An 18,606-nucleotide genomic window follows, 5' to 3' on the forward strand; every position below is an offset into this window, starting at 1 on the left:
TCTCAGAAGAGATCTTCCCTGACAACTGTGTTCAAAATGGTAACACCTGCACCCCAGCACTCCTAAGTCCCTCCTCTGCTTTATTTTTATCCACTAAATCTAACACTTTCTGAATACATCTGTAACCTGCCACCACTGAGAACAGGGTCTCCATGAGGCAATGCACTGCTGTCTGTTTTGCTGCCTGCTGCGTTCCTAGTGCCTTAGAGCAGGATCAGCACGTGGTAGGTACTCAACAAATGGGGAAGGACTGGGGGGGAGGTGGGCAAGGAAAAAAAGGGGCCAATTCCATGAAGGACCCTGAGACATGGCTTACATGCCTGTCTCGCTAATACCAGTTATGCTGAGTAATGATTTTTGAAATTAAAAAGAGTGAAGATCACATCACTGAAGTGTAGAGAAATCAACACATTTGTTTAATTGTGAGCTGTAGCTTGTTTCCTCTCCTCTGTGGTTTGTCATTTTGCGTCTCTGTGGTCACTAAACTGAAGCTCTGTGGTTGCCGAGCAGTTTCTGGAACTATCCCAATAAGATACTTCTCTAAACCACTCAACTCATCCACATAAGCTAGCACCAAAGCTAGTTGTTTCAAACTCCAGCTGTCAAAAGAAGTGCCAGGAAAGGACATACTCCTTTGTGGGATTAGAGGGAAGGGGGGTGGGGGATGATAATAATCCTTCCATTCAGGATTATTAGCTACAGACCATGATCTTAAGCCCATTCAGCCATTAAAGTTACCCCTGCATTTAAAAGGGCACGGTGGCCACAGAAAAATTAACAGTTTCCTTTGATGATCAACTTTTTTCAGAGCGCCAGTTCTGAGTTCTCCCAAATTGAGGATCTGTATTTTTCTCAACACCCATTGTGCATACAATTTAGTGCACAGGCCTTGGTTTCAAAGTCATGGATTTTGGCTCTGACACTTATGAGCTGGATAGCATTAGGCAAGTCATCCAACCTCCTCAGCCCTCGATTTCGGGCTAAAAAAGTAACAATAAAAATAAGAGCATTAATAAATACGCTGGTAATCACAGCAGTAAGTCCTTGTTGGGCACTTGTGACTGTCACATACTAGGCTAAGAGCATCCTATTTTTCTAGCCTCATGGGCAGGAACCTTATTACTTAGATTCACTTCCCATCTATCTGAGTCTTAACCTCAAAATGCATCCTCTTCAAGCCTTTCCGACCACATACTCAGAGCGACTGCTCCCCTCTCACCTCAGTTGGTTGGTTATCCAGCACAAGTCTAGAGACAGCTTTGAAATGTTGGTCATTTTTTCCAGTACCCAAGTCTAATCTCAATTCCATCAACAATATGGGGGGGGGGGGGGCGGTGAGAACCAGAGGCAACTCTCTGCAGTCTCTAATACTTAACCAATTTTCCAAGGCATGAGAAAGCACCTTGTAATATGACTACCAGGGTCAGGGGATGGGGGCGGAATACGGACAAGGGAAGGAAGTAAGGGTAAAATGCAAGATGAGAAGAAAAAGAAGAAAAAGTAAGCTACTCTCCCTCTGAGTCTGCTTAATTTTAGCTTCTTCATATCGAACCTGACATCCAGGAATGCCTTCAGAACTCACCTACCCACTCAGGACCTCCACGTATCACCACCTCCCCCAACCAAGCTGCACCTCTTAAGGCCCCACAGCATCTCACAGTCAACTTCAGACACAAAGTGAGTCAATATATTACATATAAGCAAGGTTTGCAGAAAGGCTGGGAGAAGACGACGACAACATCATCTCTGCTCTTTAGGAGCTTCCAACCTAAGGAGAGTCCGAATTCCACACAGCTAACCAAATGCAACATGGTAGTGGCGTTTGCCAGTAGTGGGAGATGCACTAACCACCTCCTAAGCCCCAAGTCGCTGTGATGAGAGCAATGGGAGTAAAACCATAAGACCACCTTTCATCCAGCAGAGGATGAACACACACAGTCACCAACAGCAGACAATCTGGTTGCTGGGAAATCAGGACAGGATATTAGCCTGGCTGAAAGGGATAACATACAAATAATGGAATAATGTGTCAACCAAAAAAAGGGACAGGTCCTGCAAGGAAGCCTACTAAAAGTTTGGACCTGCCCATTTGAATCCTATGGAAGGAGGAGGAAGCCTATCTTACAGAACTTAAAGAATGTTGGCATGTGGAGATGGATGCAGGGCGGTCCTGGCAAACAAAGTGTGAGTGTGTCAAGTTCTCATTTGCAGCTCAATCCCTCCTGTGAAATGGATGGCATAGCAGACGAATGCCAGAGGTTCAGGGTGGCACCTACCCACTCTCCACGCAAAGATGCACAGTCACATAAAAATCTCCCAATTCTATGTGCCTTCTGTGTAAGCTGACTTCAAGGAGTTAATGCACCTGACATGGATTCTTCTAGTATCGCCAGGCCCTGAAATAATTATTTCTCCCAGTAAGTTAATAAAGTGGGTATTGATTATAATCTGGTTTCCAAAGTAACTTGACAGCACTGAAAGTATGAGCTGTTAATAGCAAAAAGCATTAGCATCTATATGGTGAGTGCTTAATTCTCACAACAAATTAGTTGTGACAGTCATTTGTAGCTTAGTCCCAGGATCATCTGATTATCAAGAGTCTGTCCTCAGAACCAGACAGTTAATACGGGTCTTGGGAGTTTCCGTCATGCCTCAGTGGTTAACAAACCTGAGCTAGTATGCATGAGGATGTGAGTTCGATCCCTGGCCTAGCTCAGTGGGTTAAGGATCCGGCATTGCTGTGAGCTGTGGTGTAGGTCAGAGATGCATCTCAGATCCCACGTTGCTGTGGCTATGGTGTAGGCTGGCAGCTACAGCTCAGATTCAACCCCTAGCCTGGGAACCTCCATATGCTGTAAGTACAGCCCTAAAAAGACAAAAGGCAGAAAAAAAAAAAAAAAAAAAAAAAAAAAACAGGTCTTGGAGCTCATGACCCTTCCAGGATCTCATCCAGTGACATCCTTGCCCAGTACCAGCATGCCCTCCCATCTCTACCTCTTCTACCTGTTCTAATCCCTCTCTCTCTACAGACTTCTGCAGAACACAGAATGAAGTTAGAGCTCAGCAAGAGTAAAAGTGGAGAAGCTTGCAAATGTGACCAAACTGATGACAGAGTTGGGAAAAGCACCACTGAGGAGGAAAATGTTGGCTGGGTCTTGACGGATGAAAGGAATGAAGGAAAAAAGGAAAGACACAGATGTAAGATGTACCATGGACAAATGAAGATTTCACTGAACATTAAAAGTGAAGAAGGTAAAACAGCCTACCATGACACACAGTTTTTTTTTTTCCCTTGAGCAAAGAGGTGAATAATGGTGATGATGCCAAGAAAAGATGGTCTGTATAGGGGGACAGAGGGCTCTAGGTAGACAGTGAACTCTACTGAAGACTCGTTGAGACCAGGGTTCTATGGGATATCCAGAATCTGGGACTCAGGAACAAGCCTGGAGAATCCCCTTCTACTAGTATATCCTTTAAAGCTACCTCTCCTGCTGTGGCTCTATGGCTGCCTAGAGCACCTGCACTGGCTATTCCTGGGTCCACTCTACATTCTTGCCTTTTTTCTCTTCCTCTTCCCTCACACTTAATGTTCTTCTTTGTCTCAAATTCTCCCCCCCCCCATAACTGTCAGCCAACATCTCACTTTTTTTTTTGGCTGACACTGGCATGACTAGAAAGTGACCACAGGACATTCAGGCAATACTGATATTTGGGGTCCTACCCCACTGGCACCAAGCTGGCATCAGACACTAAACAGGGAGACAAACCTCCATGGATGCCTCAGACCCAGATGTTCTGTACCTTACTCATCTGAAAAGTCACAGATGAAATAAGATACCCCAAGGACACTTGACAGACATCGGCTTGTCCCTGTGGTCTACAAGGTTTGTCACATGCCATCCCCTTCCTTCATCCTCATTTCCTCTCCATTTCATGAAAAGGAGAGAACACAGTTTGCTATAATAGGGACAGACAGATAAACTAGATCTGAGAAAAGGAGAAACCAACTCCAAAACTCACAGATGTTGTGGATTCAGTGGAACTTCCATTCATTTTAAAAATCCATACAGAATAAATTAAGATTTGAAGTGAGCATTTGACTGCGGGGCTCTACACCTGTCTGAAGTTCTCTATATTTTCAGTCAACACTACTCATAGAGCGTTCATTTATAGTATGATTTTTTTTTCTGACAAAACCAGATAAAGGCTGACTTTAAATCATAAACTGGAGAACTCACAATGAAGACAGTAAGAAACGTTCTCTGAAGCTGAATGCACACATTCCCATCACTGAATTCTGTATGAAAAAAATACTGATTGAGTGCACACCATGCCCGGAGCTTGGCCTGAGAAAATGAAGACAAATGAGACGAGAGTCCCCCAGTCACTCCCACTCCCAAATTAACAGAGCCTAGTGGAGAAGATCCCCAAAGGAGTGGCTAACTTCTGCATCGTGAGATAAGCTGGATCCTCAGGTAGTGGGAGAAGCCCACCCAATACAGTAGGAGGAGGAGGAGAGGGTAGGTGAACAGTGCACCTGACCACAAGTGATCCCATGGGTCTGATGAGCTGCAGCCCGGTCTCTCCATCCTCTGCAAACAGGTCACTGAGCTGATAAATGGCACTGGGGTGGCCATGGAAGGAAGACTCAGTCTCAGTCTCTTGTCAATTATTTTTAGGGCAGAAAAAGAGAAGCAGAAGATTCTTCTTGAAGAACAAAGTTTTTCCGTTGTTTGTTTTCTTGAATGGCTGAGTTAAATTACCCAGGATAAACTAGTCTTAAAGAGCTGCATAGTTCAGGCTTTTCTGCATTGAGACGGAGAAGAGAAAATAACCACTACCAAGACTCCATCTGCAAACCATCCATCTGCCATCACTGGCCAGCCCTCAGGACAGCCCATGGCCGCTGCAGACACATATCGTGTCAGAAGGCTCTGCAAGCCTCTGTTCCAGGCAAAGCAAAATGCCCAAACCCTTGACTGCTGCCATCCACACTTCAGGCCTGTGTTTGTCATATTTCCTCACCCGTCAAATCCTACTTAGCCTCTGTGCCAGCTTGAACTTTGCTTCACACATGACATGTCCCTTGGTCCTCCATATGATCTCCTCTGTCCACTGAGCTGCCAGGAGGAAAGGCATGGATGTTTTGCACACTCAGCCCTGATATCCATTTGCTTCTTATGCTACACTTAAGGTGCTGCAAAGCTGTATCCCAATAGATTATAACTTGAAGGCAGGGTCATGTTATTATCCATCTCTTATTTCCAATCAGAACCTTTATGGTGTCTGAGTTAGAATCAGCATTAAATATTTATAGTCAGCAAAACAACTTAACAGCATGAACTTTTTTTTTTTTTTTTGTCTTTTTGCTATTTCTTTAGGCCGCTCCCGCTGCATATGGAGGTTCCCAGGCTAGGGGTCAAATCGGAGCTGTAGCCACCGGCTTACGCCAGAGCCACAGCAACGCTGGATCCGAGCTGCATCTGCAACCTACACCACAGCTCACGGCAACACTGGATAGTTAACCCACTGAGCAAGGGCAGGGACCGAACCCGCAACCTCATGGTTCCTAGTTGGATTCGTTAAACACTGCGCCACGACGGGGCATGAACTTTTTAAAAAGTTTTTTTTTTTCTTTTTAGGGCTGAACCTGCCACAAAGGGAAGTTTCCTGGCTAGGGGTCGAATCGGAGCTACAGCTGCTGGCCTACACCACAGCCACAGCAAGCTCATGGCAACACCAGATATTTTAACCCACTGAGTGAGGCCAGGGATCGAACCCAAGTTCTCATGGATACTAGTAGGGCTTGTTATCACTGAGCCACAATGGGTACTTACTAAAAGAGCTCATTCTAATTTGAGTTTGTTAGCCTATCAAAGCCAAGAAGCCCACCTATTATTTTTGGTGAGTTAATAAGTAACAAGAAGATAAAGACTAATGTTAGTATATAGTTTAATATGTTTATCTCCTAATTATGAATTAGGAACTGTGTTTAATAATTCACTTATCTTATATTTTGGTTAGTGGAGACATATTTCAAATTTACAAATAACAGTAAAAATCATAAAAATTATTATAAATAGGATTTCATAAATGTTAATGATTATGAAACCATTAGACTTAACTAGACTTAACTAGTTAAGTCTTTACTAGCTAATGGTGTCTTAACATAGTAATGCTTCCAAAAGAATATGCCTTCAAGTATGCACAACCCCATTCCCCAATGAAATCCAAATATTTGGTGTAATTAATAGGTTTTGGTTCAAAAGTAAAACCAAAAATCCTAGTTGAATTCCAGTTTTCTATGCAATTATAACAATAATCTGGAAAACAGAAAAATTAAACCATTACCTCAACAATGAAACCTACTTCAGTGCCATTAATTGAAGATTTTTTTAAAAAACTGATTAAGGAGTTCCCAGGTGGCTCAGGGTTTAAGGATCTGGTTTTCTCCCTACAGCAGCTCAGGTCACTGCTCTGACACAGGTTCGGTCCCTGGCCTGGGAACTTCTGCATGCTGCAGATGGGCGGGGTGGGGATGGGGAACTAATTTAATTGGTTATCCAAATCAGTTTGCTGATCTAATAATTAAAAATTCATCCTAGAAATATAAGATTTTTCTCATAATTATATTTGGTTGTTTTACCTTACAGAAATGCTAAAGCTTTGTAAAAATCACTGAATTGATAAGAATTTGTCTCCTTTAGTGTCTGCCCCAGGTAAATGTGCACACATGTGCACAAGAGCAGACACTCATATAGGCACATATGTGTAAAGTAGGAAAAAGTTCAAACAGTCTGGCAGTCAAAGGGAGATGTATATTCGTATCTTTCTTAGGAATAGGAATATGTGTTTTTGTCTGTGGGAAGAATTTGGCAATGATAGAGACAGAAACAGACATACACTTCAGCAAAAAGTCAGAAGAAAAGTTACACTCTTCATTTCTTTGCCAAGAGATGTAAAAAAGAAAACTCATCCAAAAGGGCTTTTAATGCCTTAAAGTGTTCTAGGAAGGTTATTTGCAAAACTTTTAAAATACATAGAGGTCAACCCAAAAACAAACGGGAACACTGGGTGCAATCAATATTACCTTCATTTAAATTCCTGTAAATGACATCCTCTCCATCCAAGCTAACCACAAAAATACATCCTAACCAGATTTTCCAAGGGTACCGAATGCATTTACAAAGAAGAAAAGAAGATCAAGAAACAGGAAGGAGCCCAGCCCTGGTCTCACCTCTGACTCTTCTGGTCCATCCTCTCCAAGGGGGGTTTTCTGGAACAGATCAAAGATGCCATTGCTGGACGCCCTCCTGTCCTCGGCGGGCGAGACGTAGGTCTCCTCAGAGTCCGTTTCCACAACATGGTGGTGGCCCGCTTCCTCCTGACTCCAATCCAATTCTTCTTCAGACTGTTTCAAGGAGCTACTACTACTTTTGGGGAAGATCCCTGCAGTTGACAGGCTGCTGGGCACCGAGGTGTAGGATGACTGGGGACCGGAGTATGGCCGCCCCTCCGGGGCCAAGGCCTCGGCCTCCAGGAGGTCAGGGACAGAGAGGCTAAGGCGGCGGTCCAGACAATGCCTGGCCCTTAAGTCCAGGGGTTTGTTTGAGTTCTTTTTCACCTTCCTCTTGCTCAGGTTGATTAACAAAGGCCTGGTCCGCTGTTTTAATGAGCCCCAGACAGACGGTTTGTCCAGATCCATGGCTGCATGAAGACCCAGGAAGACACTCTGGGAAAGAGTGTGTCTCTATGAGACACGTCAGTGACCGCCTAAGAAACAGAAGACAAGGAGAAAGAACATGAAATTTCTCTGTAGTGTCAGGGCATATCCAAGTAGGAAACATGACTCAAGCATCTTACACTCCCTATTAAGCCATCAAGATTGGAACACCTCATCGGTAGCATCTACAAATACCAGAAAGAGCTTTTTTTTTTTTTCTTTTGCTTTTTAGGGCCACATTTGTGGCATATGGAAGTTCCCAGACTAGAGGGAAAATCAGAGCTGCAGCTGCTTGTCTATTCCACACACAGCAATTTGGGATCCAAGCTGCGTCTGCAACGTACACTCCTCCTAGATACTAGTCAGGTTCGTTACTGCTGAGCCATGATGGGAACTCCAGCAAAAGCATTTTTAAGAAACTGAATTTTTCAGATTTTTTTTTTAACCAGAGTAGTCACAGAAAAGTTAAAGCAATGAATGAAACTATGAATCTTCACACACACAAAAATGCTTCATAAGAAAGACTGCTTTCTGTGTCTGGCTTATTTCACTCAGCATAATGTTCTCCAGGTTCATCCCTGTTGCTGAAAATGGCAGTATTCCCTTCTTTTGATGGCTAAATAGTATTCCATTGTATATATATGATACCACATTTTCGTCCTTTCATCTCTCAATGGACATTTAGGTTTTCTTCACATCTTGGCTCCAGTGAATAATGCTATAGTGAACAAAGGATGCAGATATCTCTTGGAGATACTGATTTCAATTCCTCTGAATATTCACCCAGAAATGGGATAGCTGATTTAGTTCTGTTTTTAGTTTAAGGAACCTCCACGCTGTTTTCCAATAGTAACTATACCAATTTCCATAATAACTATATCACCAACAATGTATAAGAGTTCCCTATTCTCTGTAGCCTTGCTAACGCTCATCTCTTTATTTGTATAAATACCACGTATACTTGAAATTTCCTAAGAGAGTAGATCTTAGGTGTTCTCACCACATACACACATAAAAATGGCACCACACGAGGTGATGGAGATGTTCCATAACTTGACTGTGGTGCTCCTAATATATATGCATATTAACTTGACCACATTATATACCTTAAATATATATATTTATTTGTCAATTATATCTTAATAAACCTTGGAAGAAAAAAGGGAAGATCTCGTTTTCATCTCCTCTCCAGAGAAAACATGGCAAAAGACATTTACTAGAAAAACAACAGCATCTGCTATAAAAAGGAGAGCCTTTTATGGTCTCCAAACCCAGAATCAGCAAATGATTCCAGTAAAATGCCAGTCAGTAAATATTGCAGACTTGAGGGCCAGATAGTGGGTCAAACCACTCAACTCTGTTATGACAACAAAGGAGACATAGATAATACCTGAATGAAAGAGTATGACCGAGCTCCAATAAAACTTTATTTATAAAAAAATGGCAGGAGTTCCCTCTGTGGTGCAGTGGCATAAGAGTCCCAACTGCAGCAGCTCATTCACTGTAGAGGTGCAGGTTCGATTCCTGGCCCAGCACAGTTGGGTTAAATGATCTAGTCTTGCCATGGCTGCAGTACAAGGTCACAGCTGTGGCTTGGGTTCAGTCCTTGGCCTAGGAACTTCCATAAGGTGCAGGTGCAGCCATTAAAAATATACATTATTTTTTCTTTAAAAAAAGGGCAGCAGCCTGTAGTTTTCTGATCCTCTTTTAAACTCACCTCTTTTTCCAGAGGTAAGCATTCATTTTTAAAGATAAGCACATGCTCATATTAACCAGGATTCCCTCCAATATCTGTAAAATTTGTATTAAGTGTGGCTAGAGAGAAAAACATTTATAAAAGTGAGAGATCTGTCTAGAGCAGAAGAACTGGCAAAACTTCTATAATGGAAATCTTAAGAAAAGCAACTTTCAGAGCTCCAGCTTGAGAATGAAAAGACTGAGAGAAAACGTTTCCTACAAACAGGTGGCTGTGAGTGATAGGAATGCTTCACAAACAAATATGATAGAGTCTGGTAAATGCTATGAAAGAAAGGGAGGAATTTAAGATACCATAGGGTGGAGTCATTAGGAATCAGATTAAAATCAAATCTGTAGGAAAAAACCCTTTTTCTATGTGTCAAGTGTCTCATAATAAATCTTTGCAGTACGAAAAAGCACAGTGTGGTCAAGTCCCTCTAAACCACCCTGTATTCATAGTGCCACATGTGGTTGAAGACCCAAAACACCAAAAGCCATGACAAAAAGTATTTTCTAAAACTACGGATTCCATGCATTTCTACCCAGTACAGTATATCTAGCCACTGAGAAGTCACTGCCTTTGGAAGGTCTGGTCTGTGGGCTTCTACAGCTCTTGCCTGATGACAGCAGCATCCCAGGATGAACTTTTTATCTTCTGTAGGCAATGAAGAGATGAAGACCTTGGGTCCCAGACAGACTCCACAGGTTGGAATTCTACTTTTTTACATTCTACTTAAATGAACGATTACCCTAAGCCTCAATTTTTTCCCCTATCCAATGGGGATAATATTACCTAGCTGACAGACACAATGAGATAAAGTATAAGTCCCAGTGTTTTCAGTGTCTGATGCAGAGAAAGTATTCAGTCAGGAAAAAGTATTTCTTATTGTTATTGACAATGCTGTCATAATGCCAAATTGTGATCTCTCAAGTTACTTAAGAGCTCTGTGTCTCATAATTATTTCCATTTTACTCATAAGTTTAGCCATAACTACCTCATAGGGCTCTTGTGAGGACTGACTAAATTAGTCCATATAAAGTGCTTAGAATAGTGTTTCATACAGAGCCAAATTTTAATACAATATTACTCAGTTTTAAAATTATTATTTCAACCATTTCATCTTGGGTCACTCTGGCTTTAAAACTTTTTAATATTTTACAATTCTTTGCGGCTTTTAAAAATGCTATTCTAAACATACACCTATTTCACACTAGCAAGGCACAAATACATTATTTAATTCACATATTATAGCTTAACCTGCATATACACGCAAAAGGATTGTTTTTACTTTCATTTAAAAATATGTTAGTTGGAGTTCCCGTTGTGGCTCAGTGGTTAACGAATCGACTAGGAACCATGAGGTTGCAGGTTCGATCCCTGGCCTTGCTCAGTGGATTAAGGATCCGGTGTTGCCGTGAGCTGTGGTGTAGGTCACAGACGTGGCTCAGATCCCACGTTGCTGTGTCTCTGGTGTAGGCAGGTGGCTACAGCTCCGATTGGACCCCTAGCCTGGGAACCTCCATGTGCCACAGGAGTGGCCTAGAAAAGGCAAAAAGACAAAAATAAATAAATAAAAATAAAAATGTTAGTTAATTTTCACTAGTAGATTATTATATAGATGTCTATTAGATCTAGTTGGTTCATGGTTTAGTTCTTTCATACTCTGTTTACTACTTGTATTAAAGAGGAATGTTGTTTTTTCAACGATAATTGTGAATTTGTCTATTTTTCTTTTCATTTTATCAGTTTTTCTTCTGTATTTTGAAAGTCTATGTTATCTGCATACATGTTTACAACTAAAACAGTTATCTTCTTACTGTTAAAATCCAATATGACAATCTCTATCTTTTTATTGGTTTGTTTAAACCATTTACATTTACTGTAATAACTGATATGTTTGTACTTAGGTCCAGCATTTTATTGTTTCCTGTTTCCTCTGCTATTTGTTCTTCTCGTTCCCTTTCCTGCACTGCTTAGGTTTGGTTAAACATTTTTCAGCATTCCATCTTAATTTATCAATTACGCCTTTTGACTATCTCTTTGTGTAAATTTTTAATGGTTGACCTAAGCATTACAACCTGCAGAGTTACTCTTTTAGCCCCTACTTAGAATCAATAATTCAACCTTCCAATTGGAATAGAGAAACCAAACCACATGCATTTGCTATTGCTGCTGTAAGCAAAAAATTTAGTGGCTTAATAAGATAAATTTATTATTTTTTTATTTCAGGAAGTCAGAAGTCTGGTACCTATCTCATCAAGTTAAAATCAATGTGCTGATTAGGCTGCAAAATTTCCCAGAAGGTCTAGAGGAAAATTTGTTTTTTGGTCATTCTGGACCCAAAAAGTTCTCATTTTCTTGCTGGCTGGCTGTCAGCTAAGGGCCATTTGTAACTTCTAGAGACTGTCCACATGCCTTGGGCCTCTTCTTCATCTTTAAAGCCAGTAACGGCCAGGGAAGTCCTTCTCAATACTGCATCTCTCTGATCCGTTCTTCTGGTTTCCTCTTCTGCTTTTAAGAACTCATGTGATATAAATGATAGTACAGTTTATTCATCTCATCTCAAGGCTTAGTCATAATCACATCTACAGAATTCTTTTTGCCATTTATTATAACATATTCACAGGACTGGGGATTAGAATATGGATATTTGTGGGGGGCAGGGAGAAGATCATTCTGCCTTCCAACTACCATATAGGTTTCTTCATCCTCTCTTTGTTATAGTCTGTCTTATAGATTACACCTAAATACAATGAAAATTTCCATCAAACAATGTTTTACTTTGATTTCAATGATGAACCATTTATTTTGGCCATGCCCACAGCATCTGGACATTCCCAGGCCAGGGAAGCAGTACCCAAACATCTGGAAGTACCCAGGCCAGGGAAGCAGCACCCCAAGCAAGCACCAAGCATTTGCTGTGACAATGCTGGATCTTTAACCTGCTGCGACACAAGAGAACCCCCAATGTTTGTTTGGTTTTTTTTATTTTTTAGGAAGCATTCCCATGTCCACCAAAGCAGAGGAGATGTTCTTTTTTTTTTGGTCTTTTTGCTATTTCTTTGGGCCGCTCCCGCAGCATATGGAGGTTCCCAGGCTAGGGGTCAAATCGGAGCTGTAGCCACTGGCCTACACCAGAGCCACAGCAACGCGGGATCCGAGCCGTGTCTGCAACCTACACCACAGCTCACGGCAACGCCGGATCGTTAACCCACTGAGCAAGGCCAGGGATTGAACCCGCAACCTCATGGTTCCTAATCGGATTCGTTAACCACTGCGCCACGAAGGGAACTCCCCCAATGTTTTTTTGAACCATTTTTTTTAATAATTCAAGAAGAGATTTCTGTTACATTTTATATTTCCTCTTTTTGGATATTCCAAATTAAATTTCCTTCTGGTACTATTTCCCATTTATCTAAGGAATTTCCTTAACTAGTTATTTTATAGCAGGTCTGTCAACTCCAAATTCTCTTGGCTAACTCTCATCTGAGAATATCTTCATTTCACTTTCAAGGACATTTTCACTAGATTATTGGATTCTGTACTTTTATTTCAGCACTTTAAAAATAATGTGACATTTCTTTCTGCCCTCCATGATTTCTGATGAGAAATCTCAGCTATTCGGATCATTCTTCTACAGGTAACGCTTTTCTCTCGCTGCTTTTAAGATGTTGTCTTTCTGTTTAGTTTGCAGCAGCTGACATGCCTAGATGTATATTTCTTCGGATTTAACTTATTTGGAATTAGATTAGCTTATGGAATTTTGCCAAACTTGGAAAGTTTTCAGCCATTATTTCTTGGACTATTTTTTTAGCTACACATTCTTTCTTCTTTTCTTTAGGTCTCCAATCATATAAACATTATGCCTTTCTGTTATCATCCAGCAGTTCAACGGTCTCATCAATATTTTTGAATCTTCTTCCTCTTCTTTCTTCACACTGGATAATTTCCACTGATTTATTTTCAAGTTTACTAATACTTTCCTCTGTCATCTTCATTCTGTCACTGAATCCATATAGTGAGGTGATGGGAGGGGGCTGGGTAAAGCAGAGAGGCTACTGTATACTTTAATTCTCTTTTTGTGTGTGTGTCTCTTTTTGTCCTTTTAGGCCATACCTGTGGCATATGGAGATTCCCAGGCTAGGGGTCGAATCGGAGCTGTAGCTGCCAGCCTACACCACAGCTCACAGCAATGCCAGATCTAAACCCACTGAGCGAGGCCAGGGATCGAACCTGCAACCTCATGGTTCCTAGTCGGATTTGTTTCCACTGTGCTATGACAGGAATTCCGTATTTTTTATTTCTAAAATTTCCATTTGGATTTGGTTCTACTTCATATTTCATATTCTTTACTGATGCTTGCTATTCTAATCTCCATTTCAGGATTCAAGATTATTCATTTGAGTTTTTTGTTTTTGTTTTTTTTTTTTTGTTTTTTTTGTCCTTTTAGGGCCATACCCGCGGCATATGGAGGCTCCCAGGCCAGGGGTCCAACCAGAGCTGTTGCTGCCGGCCTAGGCCAGAGCCACAGCAACGCCAGATCCAAGCCTCGTTGGTAACCTACACCACAGTTCACGGCAACACCAGATCCCTAACCCACTGAGCAAGGCCAGGGATTGAACTCGCAACCTCATGCTTCTTAGTCAAACTCATTTCCACTGTGCCACAACAGGGACTCCACTTGAGCATTTGTATAATAGTTGCTTTAAAGCCATCTTATCATTGCCATCTGTTAACTGTCTTTTCCCGTGGGATTTGAGACTTTTGCAGTTCTTCCTATGGCAATACCGATTGTATCCTAAACATCTTGAATGTTCTTATAAAATCCTATGCTACATTTAACTCTACGGCAAATGCCGACAGCTTTGTTTTATCAGGCACTTGATTTAGTTAACTTCTGGCCATTAATTCCAACCCACCTTCTATTGGCTGTGGTTCTAATGTCAGTTCCATTTTCAAAAGCTATGCAGGGCCATTCAGATCTGCACTGAATGTGCACCATGTAGAAATCAGCCTGGGACTTGGGTGAAGTTCTCTTTGTTTACTCCATCCTTAGAGCCCTTGGTACACTAAGAAGGATCAGATCCAAGCATGTGCAGATTGTGCTAAGTCTAGGAGTACACAAACAGCTTTATGGGATCATTTCACAAGCTCCTCTTTCTCAGCTATCTTCTCTGATATTGTCTAACACCCTGGAATTCCCCTTTCACTCTGCCAATCAGCAACAAACCACTTCTATGATTGCACCAGAGTAGTGAAAGTAACAAGAAAGTTTAAAAAAAAAAAAAATCAAGGAGTTTCCTTATGTGCAGCAGGTTAAGTATCTGGTATTGTCATTGCTGTAACAGGGGTTCAATCCCTAGTCCAGAAACATCCACATGCCACAGGTGCAGCCAAAAAAAAAAAAAAAAAAAAAAAGCAAGCCAGCAATGGTTTAGTCCTGCTTCTTAGAACTACAGGTTCCCTCTAACTCACTGTTTTGGCTCCTGAGGTTTCCCACTGCCAGCTGTTTTTGCTGCTGCTGCCTCTGTCTCTGTCTCAACATTGCTGGGGGTGCTATGGCATGACAAAACCAAGAAAAAGGAGACAAAAATGATGAGTGATTTCTCCCTTTTTTCTGAGTTTTAGGGCTTCTCTTTTCTGCTTCTTGAGCCAGAACTAGAAGTGTCTCTTGGATCATTGTCTGTATTCTAACACTGACTTCTAGATTGGGGGCTGTACTGAATTCAGGCTGGCGGATTAGCAGAGGTAAAAACTGTAAGCCCACCTCTAGTTCAATGCTGTTTCATTCTAGCATTCCTCCTTAAGCCACATGCTGATATTTACTTTTCAGAGACCTAGCTTCACCAGGTATTTTTATCCAGGTGTAATGTTTGTGGTTATTGGGGGAAAAAAAGGTTGGGAATGATTTTATTCAGTTTTACCTGGATCAAGAATCGTTTCCATTAAGTTTTGCAAAAGCATTCTGACCAATTTCCCCAAGTGTACAAGTCGTACAGCACCAGTTGTACAGAACTCCAAACAAAATATATTTTCCCATGAATAAAAAAGTGATCTTAAGGGTATACATAAAGCTAATACACTGTTGACTATGGCCTCTTTGAGGCTTGAAAATGTCATCTCTCCAATCAACAATGCATTTTTCAGAATAAAGGAAACAAAGAAAGTGTAAATCAAAGATTTGAAGAAAATGATGGTGAGGTAAATCCAACTGACTATTAAAATATACTAAGTTTTCCTCTCGAAGTATATTTAAAAATTAACAAACATGTTTATTCCATTTCATACAATAAGTTCATAGATTATTGTCACAAATACCCAAAGGGCCGCAAGGTGAAACACAGCCCACACTCTGCAAACCATCAGCACTAGAAGCAGAATCTCTTCAGCAAAACAAAATACCTATGCTACCCTACCTGCATAGGTTCAACTTTCATTTACTGAACAAAAATTAGTACTCTTCCTCTTCAAACCACTAAAGGTAGGGCAAGGCCTTTACGGGAAACAGCCCCAAGCCAAGGAGCCTAATGGAGTTTCATCTATTATGGTTTTAACCCAGACATCCTCCCTAGGTGGCTGCCAGCAATGGCCAAATGGAAAAAAAGAACGAAACTTTTAAATGTCAGCTCAAAAATTTCTGATTGAACCTGAATGAGAAACACAACAAAAGAAAAAGGTTCTGGGAATGACAACATCATAAATTATCATTACATGTACTAGAGTTTTTCCGTAACACTGACTCAAATTGTGCTTCTCAAAGTTCTCCTTTAGTGTAAATGTGATGAAAAGTGTCTGTTTTCATAGCCTAAATATCAACTCAAATGAAAGAGCCGCAAGCAGTTATTTTGAATGTGTCATTCATGTGTCATTACTATCTTTTTAGTTAACCATCGATATATATTTCCTTACCAGCAGAAAGAAAATGTTCTATCACATTTTATTAAAATGGGGGAAAAAAGAAAAATGTAAACTAAATTCAATGAAAGTGAACATCTGATGGTGCGTGTTTATCTTATGGGAAAAGATAAAGGCAAATGAAATTCTGCAGAAGGATTATTCAGCATTCTGATAGAATGGGGTAAGAATCTGTATACCTGGTATATTTAATTGTGCTTGTAGCAGAAACAACTTCCCCTTTATCTAAAGGAGACAGTCCTTAATGGAAAGGTCTCTCCAGATCAGTTCCATATAAAGAACAGACAATTTCTCTGCTTTTAAAGTCAATTTGAACTGCATCCAATCTCCTGAGATAGATCATGATGGAAAATAATATTTAAAAAAAATATGTATGACTGAGTCACTTTTCTGTACAGCAGAAATTGGCACAACATTGTAAATCAACTATACTTTAATATAAAAGAGTCAATTTGGCTTTTTTCTTCTGTAATGCAACTTCCCAATATATCATCCACTTTCCACTAAAGTTGTAAGCCAATTGAGGGAAGGGAGATCACTCAATATACCAGACATACTATTAAAAAGTATATCACGGAGACAGAAACCCCTCCAAAATTAAGATCAACCAAGGGACTGGATACATTTTCCCGTCCCACTGCATAGTTCTTAGAAAGAATCAAAAACGTATTAATAGAGAGGTAGGTTCTGTCTCCTCTGGTAAGTGCCTGCCCCACTACTAGTCTCTTAAAAACCCCATCCACAGGGGGAAAAAAATCCCAGAAATTTTTTTGAGGGAATTGTTATCAATCACTCCTGATTCATAGTCTGTGCTTGGAGAGGAATGAAGGGAAGGAGAGAAAGGGACAAGGGTTTCTGGAGCATCAGATACTTATACTTTCACTTTAATTCCATCTCTGACATCATATACCCCACTCAGCATATAGTTGTTTTTTTTTTTTTTAACTTTATAACAAGCTTTTACTGTCCCTACTTTTGCCTTTTCCTGAATGCCATATACTTGGAAATACACATTATGTAACTTTTCAGACTGGCTTCTTTTACTTAGTAATATACATTTAAGTCTCCTGCAAGTGTTTTTGTGGTTAATAGATGGTTCATTCACTCGTTTATTTATTTATTTGTCTTTTTGTCTTTTCCAGGGCTGAATCCAAGGCATGTGGAGGTTCCCAGGCTATGGGTCTAATTGGAGCTGTAGCCGCCAGCCTACGCCACAGCCACAGCAACTCGGGATCCGAGCCGTGTCTGCGACCTACACCACAGCTCACGGCAATGCTGGATCCTTAACCCACTGAGGGAGGCCAGGGATGGAACTCGCAACCTCATGGTTCCTAGTTGGATTTGTTAACAACTGAGCCACAGCAGGAACTCCGACGGTTCATTTATTTTTATTGCTGACATCCCATTGTACGGCTATATCACGGCTGTTTACCCAGTCACCTGCTGAAGAACATCATGGTTGCTTCCAATTTTTGGCAAATATGGCTATAAACATCTGCGTGAGGTTTTTGTTTTCAACTCTTTCGGAAATTCCAGGGAGCAAGACCATGAATTATATGGTACCTATGTAACTTTAAACATTTTTTAATAATCATCGGTTATATTGTTTAAGCTTGCACCTTGCCCACATTTTTTTAAATCAATGCCTAAATACCTTGTAGTTTTGTAGTGATTGATATTTTTATTATATTTTCACTGTGAGTTGCTAGTATATAGGACAACAACTGACTTTTATGCAGGGATTTTAATTCCAACCGTCTTGTTGAGGTCATTTATTAGCTCTAATAATTTGTCTAAATTATAATTAATTTTGCTTTTCAATGTAAGCCCGTTAATTATTTTCAAATGATGAAAAAATTTTTTATTTACTCTTTTCTAAAATAACTAATTTTTTTTCCTTCTTGCACTGACCCGAGTTTCCAATTCGATATGCATCAGTATATTGGAAATATGCTTTATCTCTCATTTTCTTGATCAATCTTATAAGGCATTTACTAGTTTATTAAAATGTTCTAAAACTAAGTTTCCCTTTGTTGACTTATTGATTTCTGTTTTTAATTTCATTCTTTCCTTCTTCCTATACCTACTGGGTTTAAGTTTATTTTCTTCTTTTAAATTCTTGACATGGAAAATTAGATATTGATTTTCAGACAGTGTTATTTTCTTATTTATGCATTTGTTATAAATTTACCATTAAACACCTAGTTTGTTGCATCCCACAAGTATTGTT

At 40.4% G+C, this 18,606-nt stretch overlaps 1 protein-coding gene across 14 annotated transcripts in view; it reads right to left on the bottom strand.

Annotated features, from left to right (window-relative positions):
• The window catches only part of MCTP2 (multiple C2 and transmembrane domain containing 2), a 236,938-nt gene that overhangs the window by 179,887 nt on the left and 38,445 nt on the right, over window positions 1-18,606 (bottom strand). For 13 of the 14 annotated variants that reach the window (XM_021099363.1, XM_021099356.1, XM_021099357.1 and 10 more), the window contains exon 2: window positions 7,238-7,773. In XM_021099363.1, coding sequence (XP_020955022.1) covers window positions 7,238-7,705 — 468 coding nt within the window. In that variant the 5' untranslated portion in view covers window positions 7,706-7,773. Of the gene's footprint in view, window positions 1-7,237; window positions 7,774-18,606 lie in introns of those variants that run through there. The other variant, XM_021099367.1, reaches the window with a different exon arrangement.

The sequence above is a fragment of the Sus scrofa genome, chromosome 7 (genome assembly GCF_000003025.6).
Source record: "Sus scrofa isolate TJ Tabasco breed Duroc chromosome 7, Sscrofa11.1, whole genome shotgun sequence".
Lineage (NCBI taxonomy): Eukaryota > Metazoa > Chordata > Mammalia > Artiodactyla > Suidae > Sus > Sus scrofa.